Source organism: Equus quagga, chromosome 1 (assembly GCF_021613505.1).
Source record: "Equus quagga isolate Etosha38 chromosome 1, UCLA_HA_Equagga_1.0, whole genome shotgun sequence".
Classification (NCBI taxonomy): Eukaryota; Metazoa; Chordata; class Mammalia; order Perissodactyla; family Equidae; genus Equus; species Equus quagga.
The window spans coordinates 105550748-105567275 of record NC_060267.1 but is presented as its reverse complement, the minus strand read 5'-3'; the positions used below and the strand labels follow the sequence as shown (position 1 = coordinate 105567275).

General features: G+C 52.1%; 2 protein-coding genes across 3 annotated transcripts in view; one reads left to right on the top strand and one right to left on the bottom strand.

The window, feature by feature from the left end:
- The window catches only part of TATDN2 (TatD DNase domain containing 2), a 29256-nt gene extending 21753 nt beyond the window's left edge, over positions 1 to 7503 (top strand). Inside the window, exons 5-8 of one of the 2 annotated variants that reach the window (XR_006889892.1) lie at positions 1962 to 2089; positions 3481 to 3664; positions 3866 to 3963; positions 4088 to 4227. Coding sequence is in view for 1 of the 2 variants with exons in the window: in XM_046670496.1 (XP_046526452.1) it covers positions 1962 to 2089; positions 3481 to 3664; positions 4088 to 4228 (453 nt within the window). In the remaining variant the exon portion in view is untranslated. Of the gene's footprint in view, positions 1 to 1961; positions 2090 to 3480; positions 3665 to 3865; positions 3964 to 4087; positions 4264 to 4428 lie in introns of those variants that run through there. The other variant, XM_046670496.1, reaches the window with a different exon arrangement.
- Positions 7504 to 10547: 3044 nt separating this feature from the next.
- GHRL (ghrelin and obestatin prepropeptide) lies at positions 10548 to 15068 on the bottom strand. The gene is made up of 4 exons (XM_046684022.1): positions 14961 to 15068; positions 14618 to 14734; positions 11473 to 11581; positions 10548 to 10597 (listed from the first exon to the last, which is right to left on the bottom strand). The coding sequence occupies exons 1-4, from the start codon at positions 15066 to 15068 to the stop codon at positions 10548 to 10550; spliced, it is 384 nt and encodes a 127-aa protein (XP_046539978.1).
- Between the last annotated feature and the right edge of the window lie 1460 nt (positions 15069 to 16528).

Here is a 16528-nt window from a genome sequence, read left to right as displayed (position 1 = left end):
TAGCCTTCTCCTTGCTGATCTGTGTGTTCATGGGTTTAACCATTGAACTTCCTGTTTAACTCCTAAGAGTCGTGGGTAGTTCGTGTGTGAGTCGCTCACATCGACCAGTGTATTAACAGAATCTCTTGGTATCTGGGGTTCGGAAGCCAGGGAGAATGGACTGTCCTTCCCCACCTGGGCTAGTTGAACCAGGCTACTTCTGCCTCTCTTTGTGTTTGACTGGAATTAATTATTGAGGTAATGAGCATGCAAGAGCCTCCGGGGCCACCCCCTGGAGAGACTGGTTAACTCTGGAGTCCCTGGAAATAATGCATCCGGGAAGCAAGCTTCTGCTGGGTGCATAACGGTCTGCACTTCATTCACTCTGTTCTTTTCCAGCTGGGTTCCTGGGGAGGGCAGGTGCTCTGGATAGCCCTAACCTAGCCGCTGCTTCCAGCGAATTCTTCTTCCATCTTAACATTTTTGAAGTTTGGATGCGTTTTACAAAATATTGTATTTTTAATGTTACTGTCCCTTGGAGAATTACAAGGGACACTTGGTGGCTTGTCCTGTCATAGAATTAAGGAAATTTGTGTTTTATATACATGCTTTTTAAAAAAGAAATTAAGGAAATTTAAAAAAAGAAAGTAATAGTTTTGAATGTTTTTTTCCACTGGTGAAAATATTCCTGTTTCATTAAGTACACTTTGAAAAATATGCTTTTAAACAGCTGTGTAATAGTCCACCTTAAGGCTATCGTGATTTAACTACCCTAAGGAATTCTTTTTTAGAAGCAGGAATTAAATGTTGGAATTAGACTCTCTTGCAATCTCCTGCCTCCGTGGGGTCCAAGGAGGGCAGGTGTGTTAGACGGGGGGTCGAGCCAGCTGTAGACATGGGGACTAGCCTGTCTTTAAAGCCCCTGGCAAGAATTCTGATTCTGGTTCCTAGGGTAATTTTCCTTTAGTTGAAAACACGGGTTAAACAAGAGTTCTGTCAGAATTGGCATTGGCACAGGACTGCTATTTTGCGAGGAGGTAGCATGAGCGTTAGAAGTGAAAATGTCACTCTTAGGTGAGGATCGCCTGCCTCAGGTCACCAAGAGCATCTTATGGTTTGATGTTAAAAATGCAAAGATGAATTATGTTCCACGGTTGAAAAAACCACTCATGGAAACATTAAGTTTAAGATGAAGTAATTTGTTTATAATGGATTAGTACTTTTGTTTTTGTTCTAAACCTGAACTTGTTAGAGAAAAGAATGAGTTCTAGCCCTACTTTTTTCATTTAAATTATAGCAACATGTGTATTTTACTAATGAAGATTTAGAAGTGGCTAGAGTTAGAAAAAAAGAAAGAAAGAAAGAAAGAAAAAGAATGTAGTACATGTGTAGGTCTTCACCTAGAAGGATATCCGATTTTGGTTGAGTAAAGACAGCAAGTTACAGAAAATATATATAATATTTGTTCTTTCCACAAAAATTTGAGCACCTTCTGAGCGCCAGGCGTTGTGCAGGGGTGTGTGTGCACCCCTTTGCATAGGAAGAGGTGGGAAGGTGGGTACCTCTTGGGAGTGGGAGTAGAGGGGGGCAATGAAGGGAAGGACATTTAACTTGTACTCTACGTTCCGGGCCCTGCCCTGCTCCTGGCCCCCAGACGAGCATTGTGTAGTAGTTGCTGTGTGGACTGCCAGATTTGAATCGTAGCGCTGTGCTTCCCAGCTGCAAGTTCCTTGACCTCACTCGGGCCCTCAGTTTCTCCGACTGCACGATGGGCCGGCAGCCGTGCTCCCTCAGGGTGCTTGTGAGGATTACACTGCCTGGCTCCGTCATAAGCACTCAGTAAGCGTTAGCTGTGACGCATTATATAGTCTAAGAATACAGAATTAGAAACAGTGGGGGTGCCCATTGGACTGGATGCTCTGGAGGTGACAGACTTCTGCAGTGGCCCCAGTCCATTGGCGTGTCACTTTGTCTTCTTCCAGGTGTTTGAGAGACAGCTGCAGCTGGCCGTGTCTCTGAAGAAGCCCTTGGTGATCCACTGCCGAGAAGCTGACGAAGATCTGCTGAGCATCATGAAAAAATTTGTGCCCTCAGACTACAAGATCCATAGGTTAGAAGGCGAGCAGTTCAGCGGGCAAATGAAATGAACACTTCCCTTTGTTGTGGACATAGCTGGAAAAAGGAAAACTCGGGAGAACATTGATAATGTTGTGTCTTTATGTAGTATCTTTTCTAAATATTAAGTATTAGATTGAACCATATGAAATTTCTGATATTTGACCATTTTTTACTTATAAAACGGCAACTTCATATGGTCTGAGCTAATACCCTAAATCTCCAGTGAGCGAGAAGGGGCTTTGGTGCCTCCTGTCCCAGGAGGCAAGCTGAAATGGAGTCTCGGTTCTCAGGGTGAGGACTCTTGATCCTGGGAGAGGCTGCTGGCACTCCGGTGACTTAGCGCACAGAGAACGTTCCAGGGCACCTAAAAAGAAATTTTCTTCCTTTTTGAATTTGAAAGCCCACATCCCCCCATTAAAGTTTGGGGTGTGTTTTATCTGAGTGCTATCTGGAGGTTCTTCAGTTCGGTTTGAATTCTGATCTCCTTCCATGTGCCTGTCTTGGGCCTTGGCCTGGCTCAGGAGCACCCGGGAGGAGCTGTGGGAGCCGGAGGAGAGGGGCCGTTAGCTTAGCCTGGCTAGAACTGGGTCAGAAGGTGTCGCCTGGCTGGCTCTTTCAAGGTGAGTGAGATGAGTTAACTGAAAAAACAAGGAGTCTAGAGCCCAGTCCAGGTCTTGACAGGTAGCAGAAGTGGATGCAGCCTTTCAGATCAGAGGATCTGACCTGTGACTGGGGAGCTCACCCCAGAGAGGAAGCACAGTCTCCAGGCCCTTCTGGGTGGGTGGGTTTGATTCTGAGCTGACTTTAAAGGAAATCTAATGGGTAAGATTTCCTAAATCTAGGCTAAGATGGCTTCACGAAGTGTTGTGGCTGGAGGAAGCGCTCAGTTTCAGATCGGTTTACAACGCATGTGCACTAAGAACATGAACAGCTATCAAATTAAGAGAAAAAATTCACCTGAAGTCCCGCTGTCTAGTATTTTTCTTTTTTGTTTCCTTCCGGTTCATTTAACTACATGGACATAATTTTTACCTATTGTGGTCATAATCTTAAAGGGGCCACAGTTTTTAATTCTGCTTCCCTTTCTGTGTTATAAGTACCGTATCCGTGTCTTGTTGCTGTGTGTTCCTCCTGGTGACCGTTTCAAGTGGCTGTGTAGTCTTCTGAGTGTTGGGGGTTGATGGGTGAGCAGCACTCACCAAGAGCCATTGTGGGTCTTACCAGGTCTGTGGTTATTGTGGAGCCCTTCCTTTGGTTGCAGCCTTTCCGTTTCTGGGGATTTATCCACAGAAAATAATTTAAAAGGGCTAGTATGTCTAGAGGGGCTTGGGGGCTGCCGCGAGGGGCTTGAGAGCGCCCTGATCCGGACTTCTCCTCCTCCAGGCACTGCTTCACCGGCAGCTACCCGGTCATCGAACCCCTGCTGAAGCACTTCCCCAACATGTCTGTGGGCTTCACGGCGGTGCTGACGTACTCCTCTGCCTGGGAGGCCCGGGAGGCCCTGAAGCAGATCCCGCTGGAGAGGATCATCGTGGAAACTGACGCGCCCTACTTCTTGCCTCGACAGGTGGGGGTGTCTTCAGGCTGAGTTGAGGCACTGAGGAGAGAGGGTGGGGAGGTGGGCGGTGTCCCCTACAAGGATGGCAGGGCCAGAGCCCCAGTGACTTCCAGGTCCCACCCTTGGCTGTGTAGATGTCTCCTCATTGTTTCTCTGCAGAACCAAAAGTCTAGGGGGCTGAGAAGCTGAAGGGTAACCACTCTCTTCCAGGCAGTGCAAAGCCCTACCCTGTAGAGGGTAGTCCAAGGAAGCGTGGGACCCTGCTCACCCAGAGCCCCCCATGACTAGGACTCTTCCTGCACCCGCAGGTAAAGGGGTCTCTACAGGGCAGCCCCAAAGAGGTCCTTGCCGGGGAAGGGCCGGGGAGGGAGTTCTGACTAGTGGCTATGCACAGAAGGCTCAGTGATGTCCTGAATGCTTGATGTCTTCCAGGTTCCCAGAAGCGTCTGCCAGTATGCCCACCCAGGCCTGGCTTTGCATACAGTTCGAGAGATTGCCAGGGTCAAAGATCAGCCACTCTCCCATACTTTGGCCACTCTGCGTGAGAACACCAGTCGCCTCTACAACCTTTAATCAGAGAGGGTGCCATCAGGAGTCTCCCAGAAAAGGTCAGAAAATTCACATTACATGTTTTTTAAAAAATCAAGACAAAAATGTCTTTTGCTGCATTTTCTTAATATAGAGAAGGTAAATACAGGGTGAGCATTAAGCCTGACTTGTCTTAAGTGAACTTGGTTTGGAGCTTTCTTCCTCTTCTCTTCCCAACCCTCCAGGACGACCAGCAGCCTGACAGAACATAGGCTGGGTTTGAACTCTGCCTGTGTCCCGGGTCAAGGATGTGTTTGGAGAGCCCATTGGAGTGGAGAAAACCAGGCAGGATGTTTTCCTTGAAACCTCATCATAAGGCTTCTACTTCTGGCTGGTGGGGGGGGCAGGGGGAGGGGCGCACGATAGAGGCGGATAAGGGGTGGGTTTTGCCTCCTGGCCACAGAGCTCCAGGGCATTCAGTGAAGAAGAAAGCGGCTGATGGAAGGGTGCAACAGGTTTGCCAGTCCACATCCCTGTTTTCTGCAGCCTGTGTTTTTGAGCAGTCTGTGAATAAAGTCCCTTCCTACTGTCTGAGTACATGTGGGCGTGTAACTTCGTTCCTGGTTCTCAGTGCTAAAAATGAACTCCCAAGTGGGAAAGCTCCTCTGTGGGACAGTCACTGGAGACCTGCCTCAGAGGTTTATTTTCCTGCAACCCGTGGAGTCATCCCCCTTCCTTCCCTGGATAACTCTGCAGTGTGGCTGTCACTGTTGCTGCATCAGCTCTGCGTTGGCACAGGCGAAAGGACCTCAGCTGCTGGTCTCACTGGTTCCACTGCCATCAACACGGAGGGGCAGAGGGGTGTTCGCTGACCAGGGAAAGTCCTGGCAGATGGCGATCCAGACAGATTTGGGGAGTCAAGGAAGAGGCTTCTTGAGGAAGAGGACCCCAAAAAAGGTGTTCCCACTTCCTGATGCCCCCAGGGCTGCAGCTTGGGTGTGTTAAACTGATAAAGGTCCAGGGTGCAGCAGAAGCTACCTCTGGTCTGCTGTCAGGGGGTCCTAGCCGCCCTTTGCTCCATTTTTGCCCCCTTCTGGAGCACTGGACCAAAAATACTCCTCCCGTTTGATCCTATATAACCGCCCCTTGTTTGCCCCCATCTAGGTTTAGAGGTAAACAATTTAATTCTCTGAAGCTCTGCTGGGGCTGCTCAGCCATGTTCTCTTGCCTCTGCAGGAGAAGGAGGCCTGGTGTCTATACATTTCTCCCCTTCCTGGGCTCTCCTTTGCCTTTGCCTCCTCTCTGTCCTTGCTCCATGCTGGAGGTGAGAGCCTCTTCTTTGACTTTCGAGCAGCTGGGTCATCTCAAGTTCTGAGTGTTTGCTCCCTGCTGGTGCCTTGTAAAGGTGTATTCATTACCGGCCCTGGAAGGTTACAGTGGTCAAGGGTCAAGTGTGAGGACACCGGACTTTGTCCAAAAGGGTCCTTTACCCCAACCTCCCACGGTGAGAAGGCCACCCTGAGTCCCTTGTCTGTTTCTTGGAGGCCAGCAGCTTAAGGTGTATAATCCGTCACTCAGGCTGGACTCCTCTAGGTGTTTTTGGAAGGCCCACTTGAGCCTTGTAAAGTAAGAGGGAGTGCACTGAACGTGTCGTATCTGATACTTCCGTCTTGCCCTGGCACACAAGTCGTTGGCCTGGGAAGGAGGCCTTGATTCACTGTCGGCCTTCCATGGATCAGCTGTTTGTGCCTCAAGTTTGCCAGTGTGGGGAATTGGGCCTAGTTCTCCTGCTTGGAAGATTTGGGGGACTGCTGAGTATTTCAGGGTGCTTTATTGACACCCAGGTGAACATCAGCATATCCATCTCCTTCACAACAAGCCCTACAAGTCAATACTGCCTCTTCGGGAAACCAGCTAGTCCTGTTAGAGGATTGAAAGCAGTGACAGCGGATGTCTCTGAGCCTGTGCGGACTCCCTGCCAAGGTAAAGCACAAGGTGCTATAGACTTTCCTCGAGGATTTGGGAGTATCCTGTCTTTGCTGGTACACAGTGACACCTGTGTGGGCATGGAAGCTGGCCGGCATGGCTTTGATTCAGTTTTTGGATGGCTGACATGATTGTTTTTGCTGTGCTGCTGGAATGCCTCTGTATCCCCCCGGGCCATCTCTTTCTGAAAATAAAGTGATGGATCTTCAGCCAACTCCATGCTCTCCATGTGTGTTTGTATTTCTCGTAGTGATGACAATGGTTTAGTTGTCAGCCAGCTTTATAACCTCAGAATCCAAAGGTCTGGAGACATTCTCGAGGATATACATGCCTCTTGGCAAAACTAAACTGGAAATGAGAATGCATGGTACCTTCTTTAAAGTCCTGCTGCCTTTGAACTTGGCTTTCATTATACTGCCTGGGAACTCAGGTACTCCTGCTTCTTAGCCTTTGAAAAGTACGTAGATACCTTTTCTTTGTTTTCCAGAGCAGTGCAGTAGGAGGAAGAAAAATGGAGTACGAGGGGGTGTTGGGGACTCAGTCGTACTGTAGGCTTTGGATGTGAACTCCTCGATGCCTTTGTGTAGACTTGGCAGGAAATTCTGTTTCACTATTTGGAGTCAGTCCTCTTAATTTTGGACTAAGGTGTTCTTGAACACAAGTGCACGAGCCAAAAGTAAACCCGTAAGAAGGAGGGCTGTGTTCCAGGAATGCTAAACAAATCTGAAATCTCTGTGGATTCTTCATCTTTGAGACACAGTCGTTGACTCTAAATTTGCAGCATGTTCATTCACTTCCTCTCAGTTCCTTCCCAGTTCAAAACACAGTTGGCCGCGTCCGTTCAGTGACAGTCTCTTTGTGGCTGGAGATCTGCTGCTCTTGGCTTTTCTGGTGTTTGCATCTTCCTGTATTAAGTTTGAGACCAACATTAATTATTTACTGTCAGCATTTTCATTTTTACTTCACTCATTTTTATAAAGTAAGGGCAAATGGCCACTGAAATACACAGTGATTGAACAAACTCTGTCAAAAAAAGATGGCAGAGAACGGTTGATAGTGGTCGGCCAGCCCCCACGATCACTCTAAAATGCTTGTTTGTCGGTGACATTTGGAAGTGTATTCAGATTAGGAAAGCTGGCCAGGCGTGGGCCTGTGTCTTCTGTTTGCACAGCATCATAAGAGAATTTCTTAGCACACCCCTGTAAGTGTATAATGAGTTAAATACATGTGTGCTGCTATCCTAATGTACTAGATATGTTAAAGCATAAAATAAAAGTGGTTTTGAAGAGAAGTATTTTCTCCAGCAAATATGTCACTCGCCCCAGGGGTAAATACACTTTACTTCAGAGAACCTTAATTTAGTGGTATCCCTAAATGATGCGCGGAGGAGGAGTTTTCAGAAAGCTGACGTGGCACTGTGTTTGAAATGTTAAATTTTCTCAAGTGTGTCCTGGTTCTTGGATAAATTTTATTTCTGCCAATTGTTGACTTGAAATTGTCTTCAGCCCACTCCAGGTTGACCCAACGTATTATGAAGGAAAATGAAAAACAGAAGCAAAAGAAATCCCTTGTATCCTAGGCAGCAGGGCAAGAGAAGTGACATTGATTGAGAGAGTAGAAGATGAAAAAGCAGCCTGAGTACTGCAGTCTGAATATGAGTAGTCAGCGTGTTTGCTATGTGACCTTGCAAAGTTACTTAATTTCTCTGAGCTTTAGTTTTCTCCCTCTTACGTGGGCTTGTTGTGAAAATTAACTGGAATTACATTAATTACATGTAAGTCTAGAACTCAGTGCGTGGTGCACAGCAGGAATGCGGTGCATGATGGCTGTTAGAATGGCTACTATATGCCAGGCGTCCTCATGGGAGATGCTGTGTTCAGTCTTGACAGTAACCCACGTAGGTGTTTTACGTGTGAGGAGCCTGAGAAATTCAATGACTTGGTCTGGATCACAGAGCTGGTATTGAAATTGGAGTCTGAGCCTGAAGCCCATAGCTTTCCAGCACACCATGCTGCCTGGTCCAGAGGGTGCTCAACATCTGTTGAGTGAAGGACCTAGGCAAGTAGGAGAGAATGCTGTGAGTCCTTTGAGAGAGGAGTAAGCCCTTGTCTTTGTTGGAGGAAGCATCAGGTGACCAGCATTCCCCCCAGGGCCTGGCACCCATCCTCCCCCGAGCCCATTGGTGGCTTCTGCTTCACTGAGTCAGGAGCTGGTTTCCTGGGCCGCTTTGACCACGTGTGGGTGTTGGATCCCTCTCTCTAGCTATTGAGAAGAGGCCTGTGGGCATGGTTAGAGATGAGCCATAAAGCTGGGGCGTAGCTAAGCTCCAGGACAGCATGTTAGTCTCTGCACCGGTGCTTAGGGGGCTGAGTAAGTTGGGGGCTGGCTATCTGGAGGCTGGAGAAGGTCATTTCCCTCCACTTCTACTTCCTTTCTCCTTCCCCCCTCTCTCTGCTTAGTTCACCTGCTCTCTAACACCTTACATTCCTTTAATGGTGATAACACCTTCCAATCTGATTATTACTGAGGCTTAAAGGCAGATGCTTTTGGAAGCAAAGACTTGGTGGACTAAGTCACTGTGTGGTCCTATGTTAGGTATGTGTATATAGTCATCTGAGAGATGGAAGAGTGTGTGTGTGTGTGTGTGTGTGTGTGTGGTCTGCCCAAGGGATGGACATGGAGTTGACAACAGCTGGGGCTAGAGAGGTGGGGGATGGTATGTTAAAGAGGAAACAGGACACCTTTTCCATGTGTTCTCAGTTTTGTGAGGGCCCCATCTGGCCAGGTCTGAATTTTCTAAAGAGTTCTACATGAGAGTCAACACTTGCTCTATGCCAGGTAGGGTAATGTGGCTCTGCAGTGTGCTGTGCTGCCTAATAGGATCCTTGCCTCTAAGCCACTTTATACAAGCCATTTAATAGCCTGATGATCTCGTTAAAATGCAGATCCTGATATAATAGGGTTGGGGCCGGAGAGTCTGCATTTCTAAGAGGCTCCCAGAAGATGGTGACGTTTCACAGGCCACGTGCAGCTCCTCCGTTAGGGATGGCAGTTGGGTTTTGGTGTGCCTGCCAAGTCTGATCAATGGTTAGTGCCCATAGGGCTGTGCCTTGAGTGCCAAGTGGCCAGAATTTTACTCGAGAAGATACTTGGCTCCTAGAGCCCTCCGTGATAGAGGCTTTTCCAGAGTGTGGATGTTACTACCCTAACTCTCTGCAGAGGAGTGTCCTACAGATCTCTAGTAGGTATTCATATGTCTGAATGGGCAGGTCAGCAGTGCTTATCTTTGGAGCCTCCTGGTTCTTTGCCTTTCCCTTCCCTTACTGATTCACCCATCTGTCATCACCAGCTCTCAGAAATCAGTTCACTTGTTTACGCTGAAGTGTAAATGACTGATAAGTGACATTCCCCCTAGAAAGACTGGTGTCTTCACTGAATTAAGTTGTAGAACTTAAGGACCAAGGCTCACTTCAGGTGTGAGCTGGAGTTGGACATATTTTGGGACGCCTACCTGTATCACTGAAGTAGCCAAGGCAATGGCCAGCCTTGCCCACATGAGGCAGCATTTGCTTTGCCAGGCCGTGTCGGTGGTGTTGTTGGTGGTGGACAAGGTAAGGAGAAGCAGTTACTTCAGCTGTGTCCAGCAGTGGCTGGTAGCCATTGTTAGCGCCCACCTGTGTATAGCCTCAGACTCATGCCTTGGCATTGCCAGCATCCCCTTCTGATCTTTTTTTTTTTTTTTGAGGAAGATTAGCCCTGAGCTAACATCCATGCCCATCTTCCTCTACTTTATATGTGGGACGCCTGCTACAGCATGGCGTGCCATGCGGTGCCATGTCTGCACCCGGGATCCGAACCGGTAAACCCTGGGCCGCCGAGAAGTAGAATGTGCGCATTTAACCGCTGTGCCACTGGGCCGGCCCCGTCCTGCTGTGATCTTGAGTGTCAATTCAAGGCATGTTGGCTCTGGTAATGTCACCTGGGGTTTCTTTGTCCACACAGTCCTTGCTGATTGTTAGTAAGCTCTCAGTGCAATTTCGATGCACTCAGGAATCTCTGATATTTAAAGGAACATCTGTCTTTCTGCCTTCCTTTCCTCGCTCCCTCCCCTCTTTCCCCCTTCCTCTCCCCCTCCCCCTCCTGTCATACATTCCACCAGTGGTCTATCTGCTTGTAGGCGTTGGTCTAATTTGGTTTTCTAAGCATGCACACCTGCCTTGCTGCATATCCTTTTCTATTCCCATTGACCATGGGCCCCAGACCAAGAATTGTTTGTTTTCAGAGAAATGTAATATTTGCCTCTTTGGTGAAATAAATTCCCATTTTGAACATTCAGCATACAGTTTGAACATTTATTGACATCCTAAGCTAGTGCCACTCAGAGCTGGGAGTTGTTGCAGAAGCCATCTAAAAGCCGGGTGAGCGCTTCTAAGGTTGGGAGGAAAAGAGGTGGGCCAGTCATGTGGGTGATCACCTGTCAGCCGGGGCCTCTGAAAAAAGCAAGAGGTCAAATCAAAATTCGGAGTCTGCCATCCTGCCAGTGGCATCAAGGATGGCTTTTCTTCCACCGCGGTGACATTGGAGGTGCTGTGTTGTAATGGGTGGAAAGCATTGACCTTGGTGTGTGGACTGTGTGCTTTGGGCAAGTCCCCTAAAACTCTGAGTCTTGGTGTCCTTATCTGCACCGCAGGGCACTGTCCCCCCACCCCCCTGCCCTGGTTGATGGGGGAGAAGCGGTGTTGGGGAGGGAGCCTTGCAGATGGCAGTGGGCTTCCGAAGGGCTGTTCGCCTCCTGGCCCGGGAACCTGTTGGGTGGTTTCTTTTTACAAGGCCGGAGGGGCTTCCAAACAAAACCCAACCCTGTCCTTACCTGGCTGCGGAGCCATTTTGAATGCAATTGTGGCACTAATTCCTTTTGTTTGTGAAGTGATTACAGTAAAGGAGCTGTGACACCAAATAATTTTATGTTCTCACAGTGGCTGTTGGCTCCATTTTATGGTTGAGGAAATTGGGGTTCACTGGGGCCCCAAAGCTAGTTAACGTGCTAGTCCGCGGAACATGGTGCCCCTTGAATACGAAGACTGAGCTCAGACCCGCACAGATACCGCCTCCCCCCCGGGCCCCCCCCCCCCCCCCCCCGCCCCCCCTCCCCCACCGGCTCCTGCAGCTGCTGGGAAAGGATTGAAGCTCCATCTGAGAGTCAGGGTGTGGGAAGAAAGCTTCTCTTGTGTCACCCGGGGGATGGGCTCACAGTTGGGACTCCGAGGACACTCTGAATTGACCTGACCCAGGCAAGGACTCACCGTTGGCCTCCTCCCAGAGGATGTCCTGAAGAAATGTCCCCAGGGCCTGGCTGTGCTGGTGGTACTGAGCCCCTGACAGCTTGATTCCAACATCAAAGGGGGTGTTGAACTAGGAGGAGGGGCAGGGAGGACCAGGAGGTGTCAGGTCACACTCTCCCACTGCTCCCCCAAACGCACCCCCATCCCAAAGGAGGGCCCTCAGGGTCTCACCCGAGGGGCAGGGAGGGAGAGGCCGCAGGCACCAGTGAGGGACAGCTCAGCCAGTTTCCTCGGCCTTTCTAGACCCCTTTTTCCCACCCCCACCATCTTTAGAGACTTACCTTGCACTCTTTCCTTAGCTCTAAGGAGGTTGCTGTAAAAAAAAAAAGTGAGGTCCCCTAGATCAAGTTTTGGCCCTCTTGCAATTCGGGGACACATAAGGTCGAAGTGCCAGTGGTAGAATTTCGTGCCTGGCAGGGAGACTTGGGGGCAGTGGTCTACCCTGCGTGCACAGCCTGGGGGATGGCCTCGGTCCCCTCTGCAACCGCCGCTTCCTCCTTTCCCCGGTGTTCTTCCTCTTGTGTGCCTTTCCTGGTTCCATGGGAAATCCAACAGGAAGCTGACCTTCTAGAGATGCTCCGAACCGAGTCCTTTCTTCTTTTTCTGCCTCCGCCTCTTCCCTTCTACGGGGGCAGTGCCCATTTCCTTACTTTCTCGGCCTTCTATGAGGTGGTTATTGGCGCTAGAGCTTTGGGTGGATGGGAAAGAGCCGTGATGGCAGCCACAGCGTTGTTCCTGCCCCTTGAGAGCAGAGATGGGTCTCGGTTCATCCTGCAGCTGCCTTCATTCCTGGCTGTGTCGGTCATTAAGACAAATGAAGGAACCTTGGTGCTGAAGGGAGCCTTAAGTCATTGGTCCTTCTGTCCCCTGCCCTCCAGCAGCAGAGGTCCAGAGTAGTTCAGTGACTAGACCGAGGCCGCAGAGGGGGCTGGCGGCCAAGCACCAGAGTGCAGGGCCCCGAGTCCACAGCCCTGGGACCCCGTCTAGTCCGGGTGCTGCAGCAGCGCCCGGTGTGCAGCCCTCACCCTGGTCAGCCCGCGCTGAGTGCCCTTCCTCTGCGTTGTGTCAGTCCTCTGTGCCTCCCCACCGGCCGGTACCACTATGACTCCTGTTTTCCAAGTGGGCAAACGTGCCTGGAGAAGTTAGTGAAGCAGCAAACCGCTGCTTGTTCCCCTTCACAGTTTACCTCCCGCCTTGTCTCTGCTGTGAAGGTGGAGTGAGTGGGGAATGACGTGCTCGATTCTTTAGAGAACTTGGGCCCTCCTGTTCCCTCCCTTCAGCACCTCCTCGTTTTTCCTCCACCCCTGTGGCTACCTTGGGGTGGTCAGATCCCCCGGGCAGACTTCTTAGGGACCACATGAGCACCAATCTGGGGAGCTGCTGGCTCGTCTGGCAGCCTGGAACTGGTGGCAGGGGCAGTTGAGAGGCGGCATGGTGGCTGTGGGTTGGGAGATCTGCTCTGAGTGACCTGAGAAGGCCCCCTTGGCCTCAGGGTCTCACCTCCTCAGTGGGGGATGAGCGGGGTGCGGGGGGAATGGAGAATGGATAGGACTTGGTCTCAAGTCTTCCAGCTCTGAAGCTCAATTTTAGGAGCAGGTGTTTGGGGGTGGGGGGGCCTGCGATGAGAGCGGGGGGACCCCGGCACCGGAGAGGTCGGGGAGCAGGTGCCGCGCTCCCGGCCGTGCTGCAGGCCTCCTGCCCCACCCGCTTCGGGCCGCCCCAGCACGTCCAGGCTTTTCAGACTTCTGCTTCTAGCTGAGGCAGTGCGGCTGTTTCATCCAAGGCCAACCTTCATGGAAACTGGAACCTTCCAGTTGTCCCAGCCCTGCCTTGAGTCACCAGCCACAGAAACCTCTTCCCCATCTCAGCTAATTTAGAGCTACTCTGGCTGCGGCGGGCACCGCGGGCGGGAGCCGGCGTCTCACGGGGACAGCTCCCGGTCTTAGTTGGAGGCTTTGCAGCCCATGGGGCGGGCGTGTGCTGGGCTGGGAGTCCACACGTGCTGTGGACGAGGTGCCTGAGCGCCTTGAGGTCCTGGTGAGGGTCGGAGGGAGGTGGGTTCCTCCTTGACGGGAGAAGAGGCTGGTGGGTAGGGAGGGGAGGCCACGGCGGGACACGCTTCAGCTTCTTCCCTCCCAGCCTCGACCAGGAGGGGGCGAGCGGGAGTGCCCCGACTCTGTGTGCCAGGCGGTGAGGGCTTGGGGCCTGGAGTCAGGCCCGACCCCAGCCCCCTCTGCCGCGCCGGCTCTGGCCCCTCGGGCCGTGAGTCCCCCGTCTGCACCGCTGTTCCTGGTCTATGAAAGAAGGGCAGAAACCTCAGCTGCCTTACCCCCCAGGTGTTGTAGACATAAACGGTAGGCAGCAAGGGGAGAAGCTTCGTAAGCGAAGGCTCGGGACACAGGCCCCGCAGTCCCGTCGCCACGTGAGTGCCGCCCCAGGGCGGTTCTGGTTTCGCGCTTGGAGCTGGCTCACTGCCCAGCTTGTCGGAACCTCCCCGGAGCCACCGCCGGCCCTTCAGGGAGGCTGCGTAGATAACCCGTACGGTCCCCTCGCCCCCTCCTCTCGTTTGTCTGCGTTTAATGAATCCTCCATTCCTCTCTGCCCCACGCACCATGTGTCAGAGCCCAAACCAGCCTGATTGGCCCCGTCCTCCTTGACAGGACCAGGGCCAGGCCGCCGGAGCTCGCCTGTCCAGGGAGCTGTCTCGGAATGCCCCAGCCGCAGCGAAGGCCCGCGAGGCCCCTGAGCCAACCAGAAAGTTCCTGTGGGGAAGCATCTTCCATCTACGACCAGCTGTTTCTCCCTGGGTGCCTTTGTCTCTTGGTGCCATATTTGCTGGCTCCACTGGCGTCTGCTAGCGCCCCCCTCCTCTGCTCAGGGCTCCCGTCATTCCTATTCAGTTGTAGCAAAGTGACTTCTCTCAGACATTTGCCTCTTGATGGGCAAAGACCTTGCAGAGCCCGGGGCAGAGTCAACTATTGTCGTGCGATTTGATATTTGTTGAGTAGCTAGTAAGTAGGTCCCTGTTCATAGCCATTCCCCTGCCTTCCCCTCCCACAGCCCCTCCAGTGCCACAGAAGCGTAAAACTTAGAGAGCGGGACCCACCCGGATCTCCAGCTCCTCCTCTGCCCCTTGCGCCTGACCTCCATCTTCAGAGGGGAGCCAGTCTTCTAGAGCTCGGGGCTTCAGTTTGGCTGGCGGCTTCTTGGACTCCTTTCTGTGCTGGAAAGGAGGCGTTCTCTTTAGGGCCCTGAGCCCCATATCCTTCCAGAAGCAGAGTGAGGCATGGCCCTATGGTCAGACCCACAGTCCTCCTTTGTGCTCTGGGAGAAGGCTGAGGCCCAGAGAGGTTGGGCCGCTGCCCAGGTTGCACAGCCGGCTGCCATGTGGCAGGGCTGGGACGAGACACCCCAGTCAGGATGTGAGGCTGTGTGGAGACACGTCTCACCTGCACTTTGTGGTGTTCGGGGCTCAGGAAGCTGGAGCCCGCCATGGTCAAGTCCACCCAGAGCACACTGAGGAGCAGCAGGCTGCAGATGGTCCCCCAGGAGGGCATGGCCTTAGCCGACTGGGGACAGATGGGCCTGGAGGAGAGAGGGTCTTTAGGCAGCGTGCCCTCCCTGCTCCCTGTGCCTCAGAACTCACGTGGGTAGGAGCCCAGCAGACAGGGTGCGGGGGCTCCGTCCGACCTGGGATCCTGACTACTGAAGAAGCTCTTCCCACCCCTCGAGAGGAGTTCCCTCTGCCCCTCCCCAAGGTACCAGTAAATTGAAGGCTCTTGGTTTAGGGCAGAATGCTTGGCATTGGCACTCCCCATGTTGTTTGTCCCAGGCCCCAAGGAGTTTGTGCCAAGTTTCTCAACAGGGATGATGAAGCTGAACCAGCAAGGGACGCAGGGGGACTGGGGCAGCTCCTGACCCCGCTGCGTCTCTGCAGCCGGGTGGCCCGAGGCTGCGCAGCCTTCCCTTTGTTCAGATGGGCCAGCGAGCACAGTGAGTTAAACCTGGAGACAAGCCCACACGTGAAGAGTCGAGAGAGAGAGCCTACCTGGGATTCCTGGCGGAGGTGGTACCTGGTGGTTGGGCGGCTCTTATATAGGAAGCCGCATGTTTGTTTTAAAACAGCATCCCCATTTCAGGCAGCCCGCTTCCGGGGGCTGATCTACATTCCTGAGGCACTAAAAACGCTCACTTCTCTGAGTAGAAATCAACAATAGAGGTCAAATGTCTTGGGAGATTGCTGGGTTGCCCTGGGGTGGTGTATTTGCTCCAGCTGTCCCTAAGTGGGCCTGGCCTGATTTAGGTGGGGGGCCGGGGTAGGGGTTCAGGGGTCCAGCCGGCTTTGCTGCTCTGTGACTTGCTTGCTTCCCTTTCTGAAACTCCCTTGCTCCCCGGTAGAAGGAGCTTATCCACACCAGATCTCCCAGCACTTGCTGTTCTCTGTGAGCAGTGCTGTGCTGGCTCCCCAAACCTCTGGAGCACAGGGAGAGCCCAGCTCCTGCAATTCTCACGCCTCCCCAGTTGGGGGAGTCCTGTGTACAGCTGAGGAAGCTGCTGAGGGGCCGGCAGTGCAAGCTCCGAACCCTCCTCTCCCAGGAGCAGGCGTAGGGACTGTTTCAGACGTCTTCTGGCTGGTGCATCATGACTGCTTGGCATGGTGTTTCTTTGACATGTGGGTTTGCCGCCCCTTCTCCCAGCCAGGTTCTGAGGGAACAGATGGGACCTGGGCAGAAGAGCTGTGGCCTAGTACTGGCACAGGTGGCTGCTCATAAATTGATTGGCCCTAGGCGGGTCACTAATAATGCCGCTTGCTTCAGGGCTGCCTCTCACAGTGCTTTGAGGATTCAATGAGGCGAAGGGTGTCTGTGTAACCTGTACAGTGTCATGCAGGTGACACTATTTTTGTACCAGGCCCATAGGGCTTGCAAGCATACGCCACGGTCACGTGTTCCCGGAGCAAGAGTTAATTAACACGGGGATGCCTTACCTGTCCGCAGTGCTGCGTCTAATTGGATGG